The sequence below is a fragment of the Melanotaenia boesemani genome, chromosome 16 (assembly GCF_017639745.1).
Source record: "Melanotaenia boesemani isolate fMelBoe1 chromosome 16, fMelBoe1.pri, whole genome shotgun sequence".
Classification (NCBI taxonomy): Eukaryota; Metazoa; Chordata; class Actinopteri; order Atheriniformes; family Melanotaeniidae; genus Melanotaenia; species Melanotaenia boesemani.
This window is the reverse complement of record NC_055697.1, coordinates 23,439,614-23,463,489: the sequence shown is the minus strand read 5'-3', so window position 1 is coordinate 23,463,489 and position 23,876 is coordinate 23,439,614. Positions and strand designations below refer to the sequence as shown.

Genomic DNA, 23,876 nt, shown 5'->3' with positions numbered 1-23,876 from the left:
TTATCTTATTATTACTTACATTGAAACCATTTGGTGTTTGCTGCCCAATATGGGTCCCATTGCAAAGACTTTTGTGCCTATCAATATTTTATATCCGAAATACGAAGAAAAATGCGGCCCAGGTTGAAAAAAATCCCAGAATTTCCTTCCGGGTCTGTAAATGTTGGAGGAGAAAACAGCCTGTGGTTCAAAAGGTTAAAAGCTTCTTGGCCACAGACGTGACTAGCAAAAAAAAAAAAACACACAAACATGTCGCACAAATGAAAAGTGCTGATGATCCTGAAAGCTCATGTCCGGAAGCCGGAAAGCACGTGAGGGATGGCCGACTTGTGCATTCATATCTCCAGCTCTCCATTCACTTTGTTTTCTGTCTGTTTGGCTCACCGTGAAATTGATTATGGATTATTCAGGAGGGAAAGCAGGTGCTCCCTCTCTTCGTTCATAAAAAAAGGGTTGGATGAAAGCGATTAGTGAGTAAGAATGAAGCTATGGACAGCAGAGTGGATGGATCTTCCATTGAGAAGAAAGGGGAAGATCGCCTGTTTACCTTTTCTTGAAAGCCTGGTAGATGGATAGTGAGAGGGGCTGATGAATGAGGGATGTGGAGGAAGAGGAGGACTGGATGGACGGATGGAGTGGTTCAGGTAGCCCTACCTGGGATAATGCAGCCTAACCGCAGGTTTTAATGGCGTATAAAAGCTCAGGACTCATCTTTTATTCAGCTACAGAGCGAGACTGCCAGGTGAGCACATACGTCCCAAGAGGAAGCACAAACACAGATATATTTATGTGTCTCTGTGTGAGAACCTGAGTAGACTCTAAATACACAACCTTTTGAGGTGTGTCATCTCAAAGAAGCACTTTAGGGTAGTTTGCTGCGTGAGAGGAAGGTGTATTGGTACAGTTGATGTGTTCATATAAAGCACATATCGTAGATACATTGATATTTCCGCTGTTCTGCAGTTTAACAACAAATACACACAGGGTCATGTGTCTGTGCTCTTTTAGGCCTCTGATCTTTATGGGCCCACTCCTAGACATATGCAAAGGGATGCCTCTATGTGTGCACACTCTTGCACATAAAACATATGTGTAGCGCTCTGCATGTTTGTGTGGCTGTTTCATGAGCATGGGGCTGTTTTTGGCCTCCTTCCTCAGGGTTCTACCAGAAAACAAGATGCAAGAGTCTACTTCAGGCCATGTGCATGTTTATGCACACATATTCACCATGCTGGCCAAGGTGGAGGGTGAAAGGAGTGTGTGCAACAGTGCTTACACAGCTCTAGGCATGTTCATGAGACAGGGTGGAGAAGTGTGTGTGTGTGTGTGTCTATAGAAGTGCAGAATGAAGCTGAAAGAAACAAAATATGGTGTTTTTAGCTTAGAAATGTAATTTATCACATAATGCAAAGACATAACATTTAGATTTCTTTCTTTTTGTGTGTTCTGTAGGTGTGGTGGAGGTGATGAAGGGTATGCAGGAGCTCGGCGTGTCCCCTGACATTGAGACTTTATCCAGCTACGTCCTCCCAGTCTTCCCCACCATTGAAGCAGCTCGACAGACCCTTAAGGTAATCTATAAGTTGGTGCGTATTTGCATTTTGTCAGGGTTTATTAAAATGTTTTTCTTGACAAAAAAGTGTACTTCACTGTTCAGGATGTAGGAGTCTCTGTGGATTCTGAGGCTTTCTTGTGCTCTGAAGTTCGCTCCATGGCTGTGAGAAATCTTTCCGAAGTCTACACCCTACGTAAGCACACACACACAGACACGAACACTGCATATAGAACCTTTACTGCATCTTGAACATCCATTATCATACAAATCGCTGCTTCGCCCGTGGGCTAATTGGCCTTGTGTTAACACACACACACATTTGCCTTCGCACTCCTCTGTGCTCATCAGACCTTTTAAGAGATTAGTTTGTGTGAATATGTAAGAAGCGAGAACGAGAAGCGCCCCAACTTGCAGAGGGATGAGATGGAGAGAGCTGTTGAATAATGGATAACTTTTCCTGTTTTCTGTCTTTCATCTCTTTTTAGTCTCAAACTGTCTTTGCTAACCGGAACATACATGACTGTGTTTACTTTCCAAGTGTTTCATGGTTACTGTTTTCCTATCTTTCACTTTGTTTGAAAATAGCTTTTAGTCATCATTAGCTCTTTAAAGCTAAAAAAAAAGGAAGAAAAAATAAAAACATTACACTGCTCTTGAATTCTGTATCGTTGTGTGCATGGTGGTAATGCCTGGTACATACATAACGATTTTTGGTCTGTTTTTGTCCCGACTTTGCCTCATCCCGACCTCGAACGTCAAACTCCTGATCATTGTGAGATTTCCCTGTGTGTTACGAGCCGATTTGTTCCGATAATCCGCTCCAAAACAGGTCGTAGCCGACAACTGGGAATATTGAACATGAACAATCAGAGAGCGAGCTGGCTGGGGAACAAGGAAGTAAATAAAGTCCGTGTTCACGCCGTTTCGATTATTTTATTTTTTTCAATTCTGGCTTTTTCTCTTAACATTAGTCCCAAGACCACCATCATTCCCTCGTCCTGTATGTCTTCTTCCATGCTGTGTTTTGTTTTCCGATTGTTACTGTTTCTTCTTCTTCGTTTTTTTTGCCGGTAGATTGTAGATGAGTTGCAGGACAGCACCGTTATGTGTGTGTTGTTCTGTGATTAGATTATCAGCGCACACCACACACATTATGACCAAAACTGTTTAATGCCTGATTTTTTATCTTCAGGTGTGAGGTCTCGAACCTATAAAAAAAATCTCATAAGAATTAAAAAAATTGTTATGTGTGTACCAGGCTTAACCGAGCGGATCTTTCTTTAAGTTATGACGATCCAGTCATTAAATAAGCTGGTTTTTATTAGAAATAAAAAGCTGATTTAGTTTATTGCTCCCTGCCATTGAATACACTTTGAACACACAATCCCATAAACGCATTAGAAAACCTTCTTACTTGTTTCTTAGTAAAGTTTTCTGCTCCATCTGTTTGTTTTGAGATAACCAGCAGCCAACATTGGACATGTGAAGGTGTACCAAGCTGCCTAAAGTGAATCTTGTAATTTATTTGGCCCAAAGCCAGATTTTTCTGAAAATTTTCTAAATCACCTTCAATAATTTCATATGTCAGACTTTTGTTAACTAATGTACCACATAATAAATGATGTTGTTTCTGTTTTTCTTAACTTAATTTAATCACTTCCTGTCTGTCTCCTCCACATTTCAGTGTCGGACCCCTCATTTCCCTCTCTGGACCTCAGTTCTTTCCGCAGCAGCCTCATCACAGGCTTCAAAAAGTGAGTCAATTAGCCTGCCGTTTGTATATGTCTTCCCGTGTTCTGCATCCTTTTTTATTCCACATTTCTACATATTTGGCCTCAAACCTCCTGACTGGCGTTTCTTGGGAAAGCCTGTAGCTCTTTGGAGGTCAGCACAGCATATGCTGCGAATATGACATGTGCAGCCTATCACACCATCTACAACGTCTGTGCACGATGGCAGCTGCAGGGAGAAACACCACGTCGCACATACAGAAATACATGGGTGCCTCATGCATATGGAGGCCGTCATCCCTCAGCTCTTGCCCCAAAGCACCGTGGGAGATATGGAAATTAGCAGATGCCCACCACTATCCCTCATGCCCAGACTCTCGTACTGGTTGCAATCACTCTCACACTCTGAGACACACACACACACATATCCACACGCTTAGGCTAAGGACTGGGGTCTGACCCACGGGCTTTTGTTGAAGGGGTGTTTATGAATATTTACAGTTTCGCACTACACAGTCACACACAAACACTCCTGCCCCTGAGCGACGCTGGGGGTGAGTCAAAGAGTAAAGTGCTGACTTTCCTGCAGGGACTAAAGTTGTTTCGTTCACTGAGCCAAAATACGCTCGATTGAGCTCAACTTTGAGTACCAAATTCATTCCTGTATGTGTTTTCTTGTTTTTTAGCTGTAGCACATCAGTAATCATATGTAGAGCTTCATAATTTATCAAACATTGTATAGAAGATAAATTGTTGTAATTTCTTTCTATAAGTGGGTTAAGGGAACACAAAAACCTGTTCTTTAAAGGACAGGTTTATACTTTTGAGTCTTTTGTCAGAAATTGGTGTGTGTAAGTCTTTTTCTTGTTTCTGACTTATTCTAAGTCAGAATCCGCACTAATTGTTGGTCTTTTTTTTTTGTCTAAAATCCACTTCCTCTATTCAATTGACTTTGCTCTCATTGCATTAGCGCACACACCTACACACACTTACACCTTCGTCTGACGGTTAGGTTGCCTGACAGGGTCATAATTGAGCTTGTCACTTGGGGAGTGTGTACGTGTGTGTGTGTGTGTTTGCGAGCGCCATGTCATCGCGATGCAGGACCTGCCCCTGTCAGAGACAAGGTCAGGGGATAATTTAATCATTAAAGACCTCTTCTTCTCTCCTTCCGTCTCCCTCTCTCTCCTCTTTTCCACCAGCTAGCTGACAACACCAGAGATGTCACACACTGTCATCATTTAGCCTGTGTGTGTGTGTGGGGTGGGGGGGGGGTTGTCTGTCCTCTGTTGTACTTAGTGTGTGACATTGTTACACTGTCAGTTCAGTAGCTATGGCAACATGATGCTGTCAGTATTTAAAAGGTTTTTAAATGATGAAGTGGCACTTTTGAACAGTTTTGAACTATATTCACTTTTGTCTAAAGCATCTTGAAATAAAAAACAATCAGATAAGACTGAAATTTTGATTCAGCTAATAGTTCAGCCATCACAGTTTTATCAGCCATCATCATCATAAAAAAAAAAAAGTGTATCCACGACATGTGGAACATATTTTCTGATCTAAAGCAAAATGAACAAATTGCACATCAAAATCTGGCTGAGCTGTTGTCAGTGATCATATCTTGTCCTCTACTGCCCCCTGCAGGTCTGCAGACGTACAGAGCATGGTGAAGGTAAGACATCAACACACTCATTCTTAAGCAATAATGCAAGAGTTGTTTTCAGATTTTGAAATAGCCTGCAAATACAAATAATGGAGGACTGATTGTTCTTTTCTTTTTTTTGAGATATTAAATATAACTTCAGCTGCCAGTGTCTGCAGAGTCAGTCGAAAATTTAAAGTTTTATACAAAGATATTTATAGGCTTAAAATTAAGCTTAGATAGTTTTATACATGTTTTCCCAGTGTATAATTAATTCAAACGCATTGAAATTGAATGTTGGGACTCAAGAATGAACATGAAAGGGATAGAAATGCAAGAAAAACCTTGTCTGTTCTTCCACATACATTCTGTCTTATACTGACATGCTGTGCTTGTGCTGATCTGTTTCATACAGATTACTGAGCTCTTGTACAAAGATGAGCGCTTCTCCAAAGGAAATTCTAAGCCTGCTGGTAAGAAGACATTTGTTTATTCATGCAGTTCTCTTTCATATCTTCCGTACAAGGCTGCACGAATAAGTTTTATGTATCCTTGAGTGCATTATGTGTGGAGGTGAGAAAGGTATATGGAGGTTGCTTTTGTGTGTATAATTTCTTGGATCGGTTTTCCAAGTTGCCAGCATTGAAGGCTGTCACCTTCCAAGAATAAACCAGGTGATAAATAATGCTGTTTATGTTGAGTTTCCATGGCGATGGACTGTCACCTGACCCACTTCTCATCAGGACTGGGACTGGGATGTGTGTGTGTCAGCATGTAAGTGAAAGACCTGCCCTCTCCAGTGGAGGAAATGGAGCCTGGCTGCTGACACAGCGCTGAGTAGTTAAAGTGTGTGTGTGTGTGTGTGTGTGTGTCACCGTTGAGTAGCCTCTTTTTTTTTGCAGTGTGTGTATGTGGAGTGTTAATGTCACTCTGTGTCAGAGAGTCCCAAGTGTTGAATCTGGTGTTTGTGTGTGTGTGCTGGTGGGAGCGATGGAGACTGTTATCTATGTCATATCCCGTTAGACGACATCTGCGAACATGTGTGCGTTTGTGTGTGAGCGGCGAAGTAAGATGAAGCTGTCACCGCCAGCCGTCCTGCGTTCACTCAAAGTCCAGCCCAAAAGCCGCTCCTGTCAGCAGAAAAGAAACACAACCTCATGCTCTGCAGAGGTTACAGAAAAATAGTACGAACACACAAATGGATGTCATGACTGACACTGTGGCAAATGAAATTTACTCCCAAGACGACTGCTCACTGTTTGTGTGTGTCTCTGTGTGTGTCTCTGTGTGTGTGTGTGTGTGTGTGTGTGTGTGTGTGTGTGTGTGTGTGTGTGTGTGTGTGTGTGTGTGTGTGTGTGTGTGTGTGTCCATCCAGAAGCTGCAGCCTACTTCCTGTACAATCTGATCGACAGCATGTCAGAGGGTCAGGTGCAGGCACAGGAAGACAAACTTCGCAGTTTCTTCAATCAGCTGCAAGCTCAGGTACAAACACACACTAATGAAGTTACTGAAACCAAATCCTCACAAACCCCACATAACACCGGTTGCACTGCGTAATCACGTCACTTAGTCCTGCTTTAAAGAAACTTTCATGCTCTGATCTCAGCTGATTTGCAGTGTGTCATCAGTTTTGGATGAAATGGTCTTGGGTTTTTTTTTTAATTCAATAAATAACTTTTTTTTTTAGAAGGAAAGCTGTGATTTTGTTAAGATTTTATTTGGTTTTACTAGCCTTTATGAATATTTAAAATTGGCTTTAAAAATGTCAGAATGATGTAGAGAAATAGTAAACTAATTTGCTGGAGTTTAATGGGGTTCAGCAAATAAAAGATAACAGACAGGAATCACGTGACTTATGAATGCACACAGAACTGGGACCAAATCTCTTCCAAGTCCCACATACCGTAATTCTGTGTTGTCTGTCTTTCCATATTGTTTATTTTCCTTTGATGATGTTCAAGTGGTGTTCTGTAATTTCCTATACTTTTTCTAGAAGTGAAGCAACTGTAAGCTAAGTTGGAGCTGGTTTCTTAACAACTCTTTTTTTTTTTTTTTTCTTTTTTTGTTTTTTCCAAGTCAGTACATTTCTTTTAACATTTATAGCTCTTTTTGACAAGCATATAGAAAATATGCTCCTCAATATATTTTCCCTCAAAAACTCAAAGATTTTTCTATATCTTTTAAAGGAAACTAAAGTTGGAAATAAAAAACTCCAGTGAAAGAATATATTAATTTGTTAATTGTATTTGCATGTTTTTTTTATCACTTAGTCAAAACTTTTTTCCCTGGAGCCATTTCAGTTGGCTGCTTTTAAAGGCATCGGTGAGATAAATTGTTCTTCATCCGAATGAGGTCATTTTAAGTGTTTTAAAGCGTCACCGGCTGCCCTGTGCGTGCTCAGGATGGGGTATTAAATAGAAGTTGAGATTCAATGTTTTTATGCTGATGGGCATTTTACTAATAACCATTTTTCTATTTTCTTTCTGTTATTTCTGTTCAGAATGTTACAATTTCTCTAACAATCTTCAGAGGAATCAAAAATCTTCTGGAGTCTTATCGCTCCCCCGAGCTCATCAAGGTACAGAGCCCGGCCTTCTGTGTTTTTGTTAAATGTAGCTCAAGATTTGAGGATTTCTCATATAATTTCCAGATAATTTATAGTTGCATGAAAAAAAAAAATTAGTTATTATCCTCACAATTGGACTCAAGTTAGTGTGCAGTTGTTCTGCTTATGTTCTGTACTCTTTGGAGTTGCACTAATGATTTATGATTATGTCTTCACCTCATGATAGAGTGTTTTTTAGATGTGTAATATGAACTTTGTGTGTGCCAGGATGTGATTGCTTTGGTGGATGCTGAGGAAAGAGTGTCACGTGGCATTGTGACAGCGACCTCACATATGACTGTAAGTGAGACAGCGTGAGGAATGGCTACATTTTAAGAGTTAATTTTCCCTACTGAGCAGATGGGTACATGCACAGTAACAGTCAAAAGTTTGGACACACTTTCCCATTGGATTTAGTAGGAAAGTGTGTCCAAACTTTTGACCGGTAGTGTACATGTTGTGTTTTAGAGAAAATTTGTTTGCACATGAGGTTGCGTGTTGGCCCTGTATAGAGAGATGTGTCCTAACATCTCTTTCTCCTCCAGGGAATTGAAGGGAGGTTGCCGGCTCTTGAGAATAGATTGGCTGAATTGAAAGCGGAGAACAAACCGTTGGGTCCTGTTCTCAAACAAGTCATCCAGGCCCTGAGTGCTGAGGAGGTAGGATTTGTTTGGGTAACTCAGGCCTTATAAGAACTTCTTTGTCTGTTTCTTGAGATTTGTTGATTTGTGTGTGTGTATGTGTGATTTTTCTGAGAGTTTTGTTGTCTGATCAGAACCTGCAGCGCGCCCTAGAGCTGAAGCAGCAGCACGAAGAGGAGATGACAGCCGGCATCTACGCGATCCTCATCAGCCTGTGCTGTCGCCATAACAATGTGGAGGAGGCGCTCAACCTGAAGAGGGAGATGTGAGTGATGCACACACACCCACACACACGCACACACTAGTCTGCACTGCAGTCAGTAGTAAGCCATTAAAGTTTAACTTGAGTGGTATTAGGGGAGACGTTAATGCAGGGTCCAGCCGCTCTGTTGACTAGCTGAAACACAGGAAACTCTCCACTCTTCCTCCCCTGTTTCCTCCTCCTCCTCACTCACCACCTGGTTCCAACATCAAACTGAATTCTGAGACCATATTATAGATGAGCTGCATTACTGGATGTGGAATACATTAATCAAATCTGTCTCTCGCGGTTTCTGCCTCTGCTTTCAGGAGTCGTAAGGACTCATCAGTGGCACTGAATGCCAATAAATACATCGCGCTGGTGAAGACCCTGTCCACAAATGACAGAGTGGAGGGTAAGTTACCCTTAGGCAGCACCTGTTTGTTCTCAGTATTAAATAAGATTATGGCCTTTTCCCATGGCACATGTAACCAGTTATATGTAATCACTGACAAATTAAAAAAAAAAGCTACCTCAGCAGCATATCAGATTGTTACCACGAGTCATATAATAAGAGTCAGGATCAACTGTTTGTCCTCATTTAAAGTAAAATCATATTTTATTGATTTTTGATCATTAACATTGTGAAATCAAAAACATGAAGCCACAGCAGAAGTGCCACAATCTGTGGCTGAAGTCAACTCCAAGTTCATCCCTACTGACCTCATGTTAAAATTCTCAACTTTATTTAAGAAATAAACTCATGAATAGGGTGTTATTTATTAGAATATGTGTAGTTAAGAGAGTGACATCTTTTACTTTAGGGTCTTTGTCAGATTGAGAGCTTCCATGTCCAAAATAACTTGTGATGGTAAATCAAAGGACAGACTGAATACAAAAGGAGGATAAGGCAACTCTGATGCTACCCATTGATTTGTGAACAGCTGTTTTGAAGCCTTGAGTTAATGACATAATGGACACTATGTATGTACGATGCATTGCTTGTATTTAACTTGCCCATAATAACTTATTAAATTGAGCTAAATTTAATTTACTGAGAGGCTGTAAACATATTTCTGCTGTGAAAAATGGAACAGTGAGGCTTTTCTTGCATAAAGAGCAAACCTGAAGCAACCATTTAATGCTAGCCGGTCAGTAGTATCGCGCTGGATACAGATTATTTTAGTCGGACACAACACAGCGGACAAGGTGTATGAGCTGTTGTGTGCAGCAAACCGAAATTGGACGTGCATGCCAAGTCAAGATATGTTTGTAATGTGAAATTTATCAAGCAAAGTACCTTTCTCGTTATATTTTCTATTTTGGAAGTGCATTATTTGTCTCATCCGTTGGAAATAGATGAATCAGCTTGTACACGCTACATGTTAGATAAATACTAAAAATAGAAAAACTTCAAACTTCGTCATGTTTAAAAAATGGCCAACATTTCATTTCTATGTTGTCTCTGAGAAAAGATGAGAATGAGATCTACGGTGAATGTGTGTCTTTCAGGTTGTGTGTGTGTGTGTCTCAGCAGCTCTGTCACAGTCTTTCTGCCTCAAACCACATTAGCCGGCCATTTTCAGAATTCTACGGTGGGTTTCCTTCAGCCCATCGAAGACCCAATTACCATCAGTGTTGCTGCTCTGCTTTTTGCATTCAATGACAGGAAAATGTTTCCCTTGTCTCTCCTCGTCTTCCTTCTCCTCTTCTTCGCGCTCGCTCTCCATTTCTATCTCTGCCATCTCGATGTGACCCTCTCTCCCTGTCAGTCGCAAAGTATGTCATTCTCCTGCCCCACACACACACCCACACACACACCTGCACACACACGTCAGTTTGAAATGGGGGGGAATTACTGGACTGTGTGTATTTTGTCAGAATTATTGAAATCCGCCTTGATGCTAATGGCAGATCATGTCCATCGAAGTGCTTGAGCATTTCACACACACACACACACACACACACACACACACACACACACACACACACACACACACACACACACACAAATTTGCATGTGAATTCAAGCAAAAGGCATTTGGTGGCATGATGGTTGGTGTGTCCATCTGTGTGTGTTGGGGTGTGTATAGTCAGTGCAAACACATTTGCCATTAGCCAGAGTGTGCATATGGAGGCAACGCTTGTCAGCCACATTAGCACACATGGGTAACCTTGATTTTAGCCTGTCCCCACCCAGGCGCTGGTCCGCGTGGCTCCCAGCACACACCAGGCCCAGCTGAGGATCATGTCTTCTGGCAACTTGCTTTAGCTCTCACCAGCTTTAATGGCTTTGTTGTTTGTGCCCCTGTTTCAAAACCTCCCGTCATAGCTCATCAGGCAACTTTGTTTTTGTCTTTCGTCACCCTTTTGACTTTATTCTGGTCGCCTTCCTTTCACCACCTCGCTCTGTGACTGTTCATTATTAATTCCTCCTTCTACCAAACCTACCTAATTTCCCTCTGCTGCTTAGTCCTCATCTATATCATGAACATTTTAACACTCATATTTGTCCATGCAGCCATTATCACTTTACGTATGTGATAGTTTCTGCTAAAAGATTAGCTTGTAGGAACAAGAATAGTAGTGCTCTACTAACTAATAACTCACCCCCTCCTTTTCAGCCTAAATGTTAAAAATAAACTTTTTAAATGGATGATTAGTGTATTCAGTAAGCTCATTTTAACTTATAAGTGCACACGATACTCATTAAACATGTCACACATTAACTTTTAGCACTTCTGTTAAGCTCTTACGAGCAGCATTACAATGCTCAGAGTCAGTATGTTTCAAGTTTCCCTTAAAGAACAATTCAATTTCCCTTCCAGGATTAATAAGGTTTTCTGGTTTTAAAGTCAATGCATAAAGTTTTAAATGAAAAGTATTGACATCTGTTTAAGTTCCAGGTTTAAAACCAGTAAAAGCGTTGCAGCATTTGTGTCATTTATTAGATAAAAATGAGCTTATTCTCAACCTTAGTTTCCACCATTCAGCCCCTTTAACTTACTTTATTATTGTTCAATGTAATTTTGAGCAATCTCAGCAGCCATCAACACAGTTTATATCTGTAACTATTTGTTGTTTTTTTTCTATCACTAATGATATAATAATCTATCATAAGATCATCTCTTTGTATACCAGATATCAGAATGATTTTAATCTGTTAATCATGTGACTCACTGAACCTGCCACACTCCAACATGGGCTTCAAGATGCTAAACATGGCTTTCACCTCCAATTTTTGCTTCTCTCCTTTTGCTTTATTAAACACGTCTTCTCTATCACTGAGCATCTCTTTGACCTGCCCTTGCTCCTCTTCCTCAATCGGTCCAACCTCCCTCTTTAGTAAACTCAACTTGTTCTGGCTTCAGATGGTCTTGGGTTCATCTTTAGTGTCTTGTGTGTCTTTCTGAAAGGAGACATCACTAGCAGTCAAGTCATGGACATTAGATGAACCATTGGGCTGTGTGATGTTTGTTTACCTGGCCTGTCTGCCTCCCCGTCTCTTGATGCGTGTATGTGTGCGGGGTTTGGCTCGCTGTGCTGGCCACGATGCTCGGCTGAGCTGATGGATATGCATACTGGCTCAACGAACGGATGAAGGGGGAGATGGAGAGAGAACACCATGGGGGAGGTTTGGATGGAGGGATGTAAGCTAGTATAGCTCCATTTGGGCAGATCAGCTCCGAGCCATTGGTCTCGGTGATTAACGGGTCTGTCATAAATGATGGAAAGAGGTACGGGTAGATGGAAGGAGGCAGGGAGAGAGAATATGTTAGATCTGAAATGATCTAACAGACTTGGCACCAGGTAAAGGTATTACAGAGATATTGTTTATGCTGATGGCACCATCTGTGATCAATTTGTTCTTCTGACCATCTTTAGGTAGTGATTTTAGCTAATAAGGCGTTTATTTTCCCAGTGATACTTTCCCTCCCTGTAATTTCAGCTTTCAGCAAGTCTTGTGTCTTTGCTTTTTGCTGCTGATAAAAACCAAACATGTGAGAAAAGTGTTTTTACAGCATGCTTGTGAACCCCCCCCCACACCCCCATCAGCCTTCATTGGCAAACCAAACTTGATATGATCGTCCTTATGTCTCTGAGAACTGGGTTGACAAGACATTTGTGTCATTAAATAGTGTTTCCCTTGTCAGTAAACGTGTTTCCGGTTAGGAGTTTTGTTGTTTTCCTGCTTGGTCATAACCACGTCATGGGCAAACTCCAAATGGTTAAATTAGTTGTCTTACACAGTAAGTACCATGTAGCAAATCTTACACTCATTGCAAGTCTGACTCAAAACCTGTTTTTTCCAGACAACTGAATTTACTTTCCCTTTCTTATCAACCAACGTCCGCCTTTCTGTAGTCTTTGACAATATGTTCCTAAACAACTCCTGAAAGACACTTCGGTTTCTTCCTCTCAACACAAGCAGCTGCCATACTGTATTGTATTGAGTTTGAGGGATGGAGGCAGCTGCAGTGATGGAAGGATAATGTGTAATTACGGTACAGAACCATGAAATGCTGCCTGATAGTTGTCCTTGGTCAGTTATACTGCTCAGAATTGTGGAAAAGTCTAAATTGTTATTAAAATTTGATGAATCATGCAACAAAACACTGAAACTTGTGATCTTTGTTGGTTTTATCTCAGAGAAAACAAGCGTTAAAAACATGATTCACATCGCTGGTTTTCAGTGCTTTAGCTCAATAATAGAGCTGCTAATAAGCATTCTGATGAGAACTCTCATCAGCATAAAATTCTTGACTTTGTTCTGTCCACCAGATGTTTCGAGACAAAAGTTTGGAACTTATCCACTCGTGCTGCAGAGCCAACTAGTTTAAAGCATAGTTTGAGAGCTGAATTACAGCATACCAGTGAATGAGGGTTGAAAAGGGTGCGAGAACTCTCCTCTTGAATTCCTCTTTGATGTTTTTATAACATAAAAAGTACAAAACTGCAACAAACTAATGGCCAAAAGAGAACAATACTGGGTAGCATTGAGATTTGCCCTTTTCCATTCTTCATGAAAAATCCCCATTTAACTAATCAATTATAGCCCCTTTGACAAAAATCCTCTATCTCTTATGGTCTTGCTTTTAACCCCCTTCCTGTTTTGCCATTTCTCCTTCCCACACTATCATCCTTAATCCACACTTCCTTCTTTTTTTTTCCCCCCTGTCCCATTAAATCTGTGACTTCCTTTCGTTCCCATTACCATAACAACTGGCACAGGGAGGTGGACTGATGGAGAGGCAGACTGAAATTAGGATGCCAAAGCACTCACCAGTGGCCCTGTTTCTCAGCCCCTGAGTGTTTTATGAATGTGGGTTCCTGGTATAGAGTGACACTCTTGTCTGAGGGGTTTTTGTTGTGTTAACAGCTATGCAGGTATAGCAATCATTAAACCCACATTTATTCACTTAAAGTTGATTTTATGTCTGTTTTTGCTCAAATATACACCCGTGAGGGAAGCAAAGATTTTTTGCTGAGGACATTTTTAGCAAGAAGTTGTTATTTCCTGCAGTTGGAGGCTTAATGAAGACCATTCAAATATATTGAGTGTGTCTGCATCTGTCCATCTCCTCCCTTCTTAGTGATGCTGTAAAGATTAGTGTCTGTGGTGGATAGCAGCTATATCACTGACAGCCCATTAGCAGCTGTCTAAATAGATGGTAAACACATCTTAATTACTTTATGCAGATGCTGAACATATACACACACATTCTACACTCTCTTTTCACCATTTAGCCCTTTAGTGTTGGCCAGATGGGCGCTTGGCCCAGTAAAAAGCCCTCCATTACCGGCTGGACTTGACCAAACCGATCCACCCCTCAGCCTGCTTACCGAGGTCTTGCTGGGGCCACGATGGGCCCTTGTCGCCACATACCTATAATTTAGCCCCCCCAAGTGCTTTCCACATGGCCACAGCAAAAAGCTGGCCTCCATTGTAGGGGTCTGGTAATTGTAGTCTCGTTTAGAAAACCGCAAGTAGCAATTAGCACAGAGTTGGCATTATACGGGGATGGATTTGCATCCCTGCTGGGTGCAAAATGCTGTTTTAATATGGGTTTGTTTTCCCCACATGGAATTAGCTAAAGGGGCCTTTTATCATATTCACACACCCTACTCTTCTCCCAGCCGAGCTCTGCCCACCTCTCACTTTCTCTCTTCACATCTCTCTGTGTTATATCTTTCTCCTCCTCTTTATTTGTCCTTTTTTCACTTTATCTTGAAATCACTCTTGGGTTACTTCTTCAAAAGTCCCACACTTCTCTCCTTTTTTTCTCCTTCACAGAGGCAGTGGACATCCTGAAAGAGATGAAGGAGAAGGAGGTGGTTCTAAACGACACACACAACACCGCCATCTTTCACATGCTCAATGGTGTAGCGGCCAAGGCCGGTGTCTCTGCCGTCCGGCGGCTGCAGGACACCATCTTCACCCTAGGACTGACCAAGCTCACCGCCAATCTCTGCTCGCCCTGGGTTACTGCTTACCTGGACAGGTAAAACAAAATGAGAAGTGGCAGTGTTACAAATCACAAAACATTCAGATTTTATGTTGAAACTTTTTTTTTTTTTTTTGGTGGCACGTTGTCCACTAAGCAGCCAACAAGCTCACTTTTTTGTTTTCAGATTTGGGTCCTCATCTGCCAAAGCTTGTTGCCAGGTGTGTGTATGTATGTGTATCTCAATGAGTCATTCATCCCTCCCTGTGATCATAGCTGGGGTTATATTCTGGGTCAGTGATTCAGACAGGGAGAGGATGTGGAAATTGCTCATTTACGTTCATGTGTGAGCGTGTATGTGTGCTACAGCCAGGTTTTGTTTGTTTGAGGATGCGCCAGCTGCAACCTCTCCCCATGAGCCCCCACCCCTGATCTCCTGAAACACCCACTGCTATCCTCTGAGGGTTTAAAAGTACATATGTGTGTGTGAGTGAGTGGTGAGAGATGGCCACCAATGCTTCTTCTCATAATGCAAGTATGCAAATGAATGTTAGCAAACATCGGCTGTTGGGTCACTGGTACTGCCACACCTTTAAACTCTATTCAGGATGTGTATGTTACTCAATGTATGTGTGTGTGTTTTTTTTTCCGTGAGAGGAGCTTTTAACACCATCAGCTCATTAGCATGTTAATTATGTACAGAGCACTAATTGCTGGATTTACCATAGACAGTGTGCTGATAGGGGCCTGTCACCACTTAAATGGGCATCCTGCACATGTCTTACGTTCATTCACGGAGGTAGACCTTTGCAAATGATGCTAACACACACATGAAGATACACAGAACGGTGCTCCTCTCCTCGTCTGTTTGTGTTGCCACAAGTCTGGTCTCCAGTACAAGCAGACTTTCCAGGTTCACTCGTTAATCACTACCTCTGTCAGATTAGTGGGCTAATTTACTCCTGGGTCATCAACAGCAGCCAAAACACAAACACGAGCAGCAGCTTACTGCAGCCCCTGCTCACAAATCAAGGGCCAGTTGTACACCCTCCAACTGATACAGCAGTGAGCACATACCCATGAACATAGGACAACAGTATAGCTGCTGGTATCCTGTCATCATCTGTCTGTAAGAGGTTTGTTTATTTTCTTAGTTTGCAGATAAAATGTTGTTTGACAGTTGATGAAGGAGTTATTGGCCTCTTTAAACAATAAACAGCATACATCATCACTTAAAATTTACATTTTCCTTTCCAAAACTGATTTGGCCAGATTCTTCTTCTTACAAAATATGATCTTATCATATTTAAGCTCTGTTACAAGAGGTATGTGAGCCTGTTGGGCTCGTAGTTAATAGATACTTTCATAAATTTGTCTTTTATTTAAAAGTGCATTAAAAGTGTGAAATCTTCAGTTTCAGGGCACCTTTAAGTACCCCAACACTTGACTATTGCACTCCAGTTGAATCTGTCTCCTCTCTCTCTCTTCTCTTTTTATCTTTCATCATCCATTCGCCTCCACCTCTTCATTCCGTCAGTCAGCGGACAAACAGACATTCGAAGGGGGAGGGTGTGGAGGAAAGCGATAAAAGAGGACAAAGCAGGCATCATTCCCGCCTGCACCCATCTCATCGCTACGTCAGCGCTAATGACTTAATGAACACTTCTCTGGCAGATTAGCCCTTGACAGCCCATCACATGTGCCGCCCCGTTAGCCTTCATACCCATCCACTCAGCATTGTGTGTGCTAACCTGCCACGGTGCTAGCTGGCAGCTAGCTCAGATTGCCATCCTTGAGGAAGTGATTAGCGACAGTAAATGCTAATGAATCTGACAAAACGAAAAAGTAAAAGGTCGTGTGATAAGGCGGCAGTGTGGTGATGGAATAGGAGAAGGTGGGTACAGAGCTGAAAAGACACAAAGTATAAAATAAGAAAACTTGATTAGATAAATAAAAGCAGTATGAGCTGAAAAATCAAAGTAAATGATCTTAGAGTTGAATCAAAAGTTGAATCAACAATGCAGAAAAGATGTTGAAAGATGCAACTTCATTAGCAATCAAAAAGTTTGAAGTTGTTTTTTTTTTCTATTTAATGTAATTTTTTCTAATTTAAAAATTTAACAGAAAGGAGACAATGGAGATAAACTTTTTACATCTATTTAGGATCTCCTTTTTCAGCTTTGCTGGACTTCTGCCCTCTTGGAATATTTGTTTGATTCTTGTAAAAAATGTTTAGGGGTTTGTGGATGAATGATTGGTTGGTAAGGCATAGAGAGTTTAGGTATGATTAGGTGCTATAGGTTAACTTGAATAGAAACAGAAACTTAATAATTCTGTATGTCTGCTGTATGTATAGCTAGCTGTTCAAAAAACTACAAGTTTCTATGTCAGCTTTATAAACTTGGTCATAGTATTCAGAATGAATGAAACCTTTAAGAGCTTTTTACACACAGTTACCTGTTAGGGGGGCGTGAATAATGTCAGTAATAAGTAACTTCCGTTCCTGCACACAAGTAACAGCAGGCTAGGGGTGTCATGATCACAGTCTTGTTGCATTTGGAGACACAGACACCTCATTCTCCCACACACGAGGACAGTGGCTGTATAGCAGACCTGCCCATCTTCCCCTGAACAAAAGAATGGGACCGAGAGGGAGAGAGCTGGGGGGGTCGAAATGAGCTTCCTTGTCTAATCCTTCAGGTTTCCACCGAGCAAGCCACTCGTTATTTTTTCAGGGCTTAATTGGCTGGAAAGTGGCTGACATGCAAAGTTGGGGACATTAACAGGGCTGTGCGCTGCAGTAAATGGCAACGCAAAGTGACAGTTAAATTGTACCTAGGGGAAATTATCCATCTTTCGACATCTTTAGCTCTTTTTAGGGGGTGGATCAGCGGGCAAAGAGACGGGGTGTAATTGCAACTCCAGACCCCTTTTTTTTTCTTCTTCTTTTTGGTTTTTTTTCTTTTGATGTCTCATTAGGAAGAAGGGATTATAAGTACATGTTCGAGGAGAAGAATGAGGTGGACAGATAGCAGAGATGAAATGTCCGCCAACATGAAATCACTCCATGCGCAAGAATGAACTTAATGCAGCTTATAAATGCAACTCATTGTGATCATAAAGTGTTCTGCACATTTTTCCTCATATTTATTTCTCACATCCTTCATTTGGAGTAAACTACACACATCCATGCCTCCTTCCCTATTCCATTCAGTCTCTGTGCTCTTCCTCTCATTTTCAGAAATCTCTCTTCTGTATTGTTCAATCAGACTGTTGTGCGGTTGAACAGCCTCTTGACTGGCACTGCTGAATAATGTTGTCCCTCTTCATTTCAATTAGCAGACCTCTTTGCCTTCCAGCCTTAATAACTCCATTCCTCCTCCTCTCCTCTATCACACTCTTGTGCTCCTGCCTCACAGAACCAGACAAGGTCAAATGTTTTTGTCTTTTTTATATATATATATATATATATATAAATTTCCAAGTAGTTGGGTCATTTTGGGCATATTTAGCATCTCCGCTTGCCTAATTGATTAGAGAAAACACTTTAGAAATTATACCTGTTCACTCACTCTGTAACACTCACTCACTCTACCCCCTGCCTCCCCAATGGGTGCCAAATCTGCTTTGACCTCTGCGTGATTGACATGGTAATTACCCAATCAACAGATTGATGGCAGCGCTGTCACAATAGAGGGAATTGAAGTGGTCTTTCATGCTCGCTCACTTGCTCTCTCTATCTTCCTCCCTCTTCTTCTCTTGTTATCAGGGCGTACATCCTTCCTCTGTACGCTCTTTTGTTGCAAAGTAGGGAGGTTGGCGGGATAGACCAGGCGAGAAAGAGATGACATGAGAAGAAGGGGCGCGAGCTGTGTGTACATTGGCGAGAACTGTTGTCATATTTTGCGCTAAATTGCTCAGCTGTGCTGCGAGGTCATCGTAGGGGGAGTGAGAGCTGACAGGGTGAAATCAAAAAAGAAGATGGCGAGAAAGTAAAGGAAGAGGGAAGTGTGAAGATCTGGAGGGAAAGGGAAATGAGAGAGGAGGAAATGAGTGGAGGTTAAAGAGGTTCGGGGTGGACAAAAGAAAGGGAGCACAAAGAAGCTGGAGGCTGAGCAGGGAGGGGAAAGATCAGATGAGTCCTTTTATCTGCTGTATTGCTTTGCCTCTAAAAGCCTGTCCAGAGAGTCATTAGGCCCTCACAGCCAGGTGTGTGAGAGTGTGCCTGGTTGCGTGAGAATGATGTATTGGGGCCAAAAGGCTTCATCAGTCACAGTTGTGCTGTCATAAATTCAAAGGCCCGTATTGTTGAGGTGGGTCATGGTTCTTGAATTGGAGGCCACAGGGTTAACACCCCATGATACACTCTTTATTCTACACAGACACAATCCTGTATATGAGTGATTGGACGGACCGGTATCTAACTCACTCTGTCCACTCTTCTGTGTGTGTGTCTGCAGTAACGATGTTTCTGGAGCTCTCGAAGCGGCGCTGGAGTGTAAGAAGCTCTACAACCAACTCCCGCGCATCCATGACATCATTGTTGCTCTGGTGGAGAAAGGAGACACAGATCTGCTGCAGAAAGGTTAGATGTTAGTCTCCCCTGCCCTGTTTTCTGATCAATCTACAAATCATTTAATAGACAGAGTGCTAATGGTCACCACATGCATAAAAAAGCATAACCGGAGCTAAAGAATTTATTATTTTGGATTTATGTCAGTGTTAATAGGATTTTTTTGGGATTTAGCCAGTTAATTCACATTTTGTTCTGGAAAGCATCTAATAAACTAAGTCATTATGCAAAGAACATTTGATATGTGGATGGTATATATTTATACTGAACAGGGCATTTTACGCTGTTTTTTTTTTTTTTTTTTCCTTTTCTATTTACACATAAGGTCTGTCCCACGTCACTTCTGTTTATAGTCATGTACATGTGTTTGCAACACAAACTGGACCTTTTTTGCAGGTGAAACTGGTCCCATTTTTACACCAGAAATACAATCTTTAAAGTATTCTTTTAAAAACATGGGTATACCCACTCAAATAGCCAGTTAAACTCTTTCCCATTGCCAGCTGTGTGTTAATGTTCAATGTCTGACAGCAACAACTTGTTGGTCCAGTAAATACTACCACCTCCTGTGGGGACATATCATGGCATTACATTGCATCCTACAGGCTGTGTTGGACCATATTTTCTGATAACCACAACTTTGAGATAACTAGGCTGGTTTGCTATTTTTGATTGCACCGTGAACATCAACCCTACACAGCAGGACAGAGATTGAGCTCCCTCCTGTTTTGATGACCTTAAAAATATTAATCAGTCTCCTCTCTTTTTGTCTGAGTTTTCTGAGTCAGTGTCAGACATTACAGCTGGTAAACATGTTTGTGAAAAGAAGAAGTGAGCTGCACCCACCTTGTAACCCTGCAGTATCCTCCGTGAGAATTTCCACCCTGATGTTGGGTTCCAATCTGCGTCATGCTGAGCTATCTCCACCAACAATCTGTAACCCCTGCAGACTGATTTTGGAATTATGTTTAAAAGCCAGATGCTAAAGGCTTATAATGTGTAATTGGCCTCATGAAAGTTAAATAAAAGAGTGCCCTCTGTCACTGTTGCTAACAGCTGGATTCTTATCTCTAGCTCAGTCTGATCCAACTTTTTCTCCTGATTGACTGAAACCTTTCATCATTCCTTTGTGAGTGTGTACTCAAAGTACCCATTCAGTGTTTCTGCATTAAACACACACGCAATAAGCGCCAGCAATTCCAAGAGAGCATAAGCGGGCCAGAGGGTCAGAAACATTTAGACCAGGGTCGCAGTGAAGCACGTCAGGCAGTCACATTTGGATCAGTCGCCCTGGATCTCGACAGCAGCGCGGTGAAAAGGTCGAGCTCAACATGTCACAAGGCCAAGCGGCTGAGAGTGTGTGTGGAGCACCTCTTCATCTCATTGCCTTTCATTCCCACACATCCCAAATGATGACAAATCCTCCGTTTGTCACTGCACCCTCAAAAACAGGCAAGTTTGACCATTTTCAGGCCAAGGCACGTAAAGCAGAATCGACCAGAAACAGACCAAATTATTACGTTTCCCACTTTATAATTTAAGCACGAGTTTATGATGACTTTTGACATAAAACACTGAATCACACTTAACCAGACTTCAGTGTGAGTGCGTGCTGAGGGCCATAGCCTCCTGCACAATGGCTCATCCTGAGCACTCGTGTTGTTAGACCGTCTGAAAACCTACTTTTTAAAATAACCACAAAAATGAACTAGAACCACAGTCTTCAGGCAGACTAGTTTTCAATGATCCCAAAAGACATTTTACAAAAGATTTTCACCCATATTTCCGACCTTGGTTTGAGGCGAGGTATCAACACAAAACTAAAATGGTTCGTGTGAGACGTGGGCAGCCATGGCAACCACTGAGCCAGTTTCCAATAAGAGGAAGACACAAAAGAAGCTTTCAGCCTGAAAATGTCTTCAATCTTAAGTTTAGAAAACCAGGATTTTCACATAGAAGAGAAATATAGTCAGAAACTTACCTGCAAACCTGTCCATATTACATCTGGACCATAAATGAATTTCTGAGGGATTAAGTCCAAAAAGCAGCACATTATGTCCTCAAGTGAGAGCAAATAAAGGGAGAGGGATTCCTTCGTCATCCTTGGCTTAACTAAATATGTAGGTCCATTTGGATAACTAAAGGTTTGTGTGTTTCTGTGTGTGTAGGTACCAGTATGCAACGCTGAGAAGAGCGCTTTAGCAAGTTTACCAGGACAGCCTAGGTGCAAAATAATAGAATTTGAGGGATATGATGATGTGTGTGGTGTGTTTGATTACCTCAGAAAGTTTTATTATTATTAATGACCTTTCTCTGCTCTGTTTCTCCTCAGCTATGGACTTTGTTAGTCAGGAGCAGGGGGAGATGATTATGCTGTATGATCTGTTCTTCGCGTTCCTGCACACGGGCCGTTACAGGGAAGCTAAAAAGATCATCGAGGTATGCATGCTTTCTCATGTAATCACAGAGTAGCTGTATTGGTGTGTTTTGAACTACTGCTTTAAGAAACACATTCCCCATTTTTTTCTGTTTTTTTTTTATATGAGGTCAAGTTTTAAACAGAAAGGATGACTGCTGAATGAACTTAGGCAATCTCAAGTATTAATGTACCTGTTACATGAACTCATGACATCAACGGGAGACAAGCGTTACTTATTTTCTGTCCTCAAACCTATAGTAAGGGGTCAGGGTAAGAGCTTCCACGTCATGATTCTTTATTTGAAGGTTCCTTTTTTGTTTGTTTGTTTATTTAAATTAAACATCCTTCATAAGTTAACCATAAAATATGGGCTTCTCCAATTAAGTAAATGTACTTGATGAAAAATGGTCCCCGCCATCTGCACAATTGTCACAGGCCTCAGCCTGAGGCTTGCAGAGGACATGCAGGATTGAATTGCCATCCTCTTTTTTGTTATTGTAAATCATCTGACCTGAATATTTCATTAATATTTATATCTTTGTCATCTTAAGTCCTGCTATAAGCCCTGTAGATTAGTGTGAGGAAAAAGAGAGAGGCAAAGCGGGTAGATAAGCGATTTTCACATGGATAAAACCGGAGGCAGCAGCACAGAGAGAGGTTGATGAACAGATGAAAAAAGGGATGAGCCTGACATCAGAGAATGAAAGACAAGGCCATTATGTTGTCTGATAAGGATGAGAACAAAACAGAGGAAGGAATATTTGAACTCCCTCACTCCGACATGACTCTATCTCATGTCCTGGTGTGCACTAAAAGAGGGATTTGTCCCTCATGAGGATTCAGAACCTCTTAAATATTATCAGCATGTTATTGTGATGGCTTCTATCCTACTTGTAATACTCAGCTTCATGCCAGTAATGTGTGAGATTGTCCCTGCTTTGTAAAAAGACTAGATGTACAGTTGACCTGGTCAAGGAACAAACAGGTCTGATTTTAATCCCAATGACATGTTATGGGGGCATTTCAAACCAACATTACATTAGTGAAAACCTTAAATGTCTTACAACTGGTTAAGAAAACAAAATCACTTGAGGTTACTTTCTCTCACCGTTATCTGTAGGAACTGTGTCATTACAGCTTAGATCTTTGCTTGTATGCCTCATGTTAAAAATGTCAATGATTTGCATGTGATATACTTCTTTTGTCTCATGATTGGCAGGGCTTTCATTATTAGAAAATTTTACTTGACAATTACAGTAATTGCCATACAAATAATTGTAACATGTCATGTCCCACCATTGGTATTGGCATCTTTGATCACCATCTTTTAGGTCCAAATCCAAGTTATTAGATTCTGCCACAATCAAAGAAATGGGCTATGTTAACTAATTTTGACTACTAATCTTTTAGTAGGAGAACATGAGCCCACCACCTTAAATCATTCTCACACCGCCCGAGAAAACTGGGCGCATGTCGGGTGCACCGAAAGCGCATGGATGTCGCTGACCTGCTTAGCTGACGCCAGAGCTAGCAACAACACCATCTTGAGGGAAATGTGTTTTAAACCTGCCCCCTCCAATGGCTCAAAGGGAGGGCCCTTACGCCCCTCTAGAACCACTGCCATATCCCACGGTGGTACCAGCGGTCTGGACACAGGAAGAAGCCTGCATGCGCCCTTCATAAAGCGGCAGACCAACGGGTGCTGACTCGCTGTTTGCTTCCCAAACCCCACGTGACAGGCAGCAATAGCTGCCAAGTACACTTTTACTGTGGAGAAGGCTTTCTTCCTGTCAATCAGGTCCTGCAAGAATGACAAAATCACCCCCACCAGGCACTGAAAAGGAACATGGCCGTGCCTATGACACCACTCCACCCGTAAAGAAGCCCAGGCGGCCAAACGTGCGCTAGTGCATCTACGCCCAGGGGAGCATCCATGCTGCGCAGAGAATAAAACAGAGTACAGTGCGCATTTTCTCTTGATGAGAACAGATCCACTGTGGCCCGACCGTAATAGATCTAAA

At 41.7% G+C, this 23,876-nt stretch overlaps 1 protein-coding gene across 1 annotated transcript in view; it reads left to right on the top strand.

Annotated features, from left to right (window-relative positions):
• lrpprc (leucine-rich pentatricopeptide repeat containing) overlaps window positions 1-23,876 on the top strand; it is a 66,379-nt gene that overhangs the window by 13,464 nt on the left and 29,039 nt on the right. Inside the window, exons 12-25 of the mRNA XM_042010263.1 lie at window positions 1,453-1,571; window positions 1,658-1,748; window positions 3,240-3,309; window positions 4,933-4,960; window positions 5,346-5,403; window positions 6,306-6,412; window positions 7,431-7,508; window positions 7,764-7,835; window positions 8,081-8,194; window positions 8,311-8,441; window positions 8,747-8,832; window positions 14,713-14,920; window positions 19,324-19,448; window positions 21,769-21,875. Of these exons, the coding sequence (XP_041866197.1) occupies window positions 1,453-1,571; window positions 1,658-1,748; window positions 3,240-3,309; window positions 4,933-4,960; window positions 5,346-5,403; window positions 6,306-6,412; window positions 7,431-7,508; window positions 7,764-7,835; window positions 8,081-8,194; window positions 8,311-8,441; window positions 8,747-8,832; window positions 14,713-14,920; window positions 19,324-19,448; window positions 21,769-21,875 (1,394 nt within the window). The remainder of the gene's footprint in view (window positions 1-1,452; window positions 1,572-1,657; window positions 1,749-3,239; window positions 3,310-4,932; window positions 4,961-5,345; window positions 5,404-6,305; window positions 6,413-7,430; window positions 7,509-7,763; window positions 7,836-8,080; window positions 8,195-8,310; window positions 8,442-8,746; window positions 8,833-14,712; window positions 14,921-19,323; window positions 19,449-21,768; window positions 21,876-23,876) is intronic.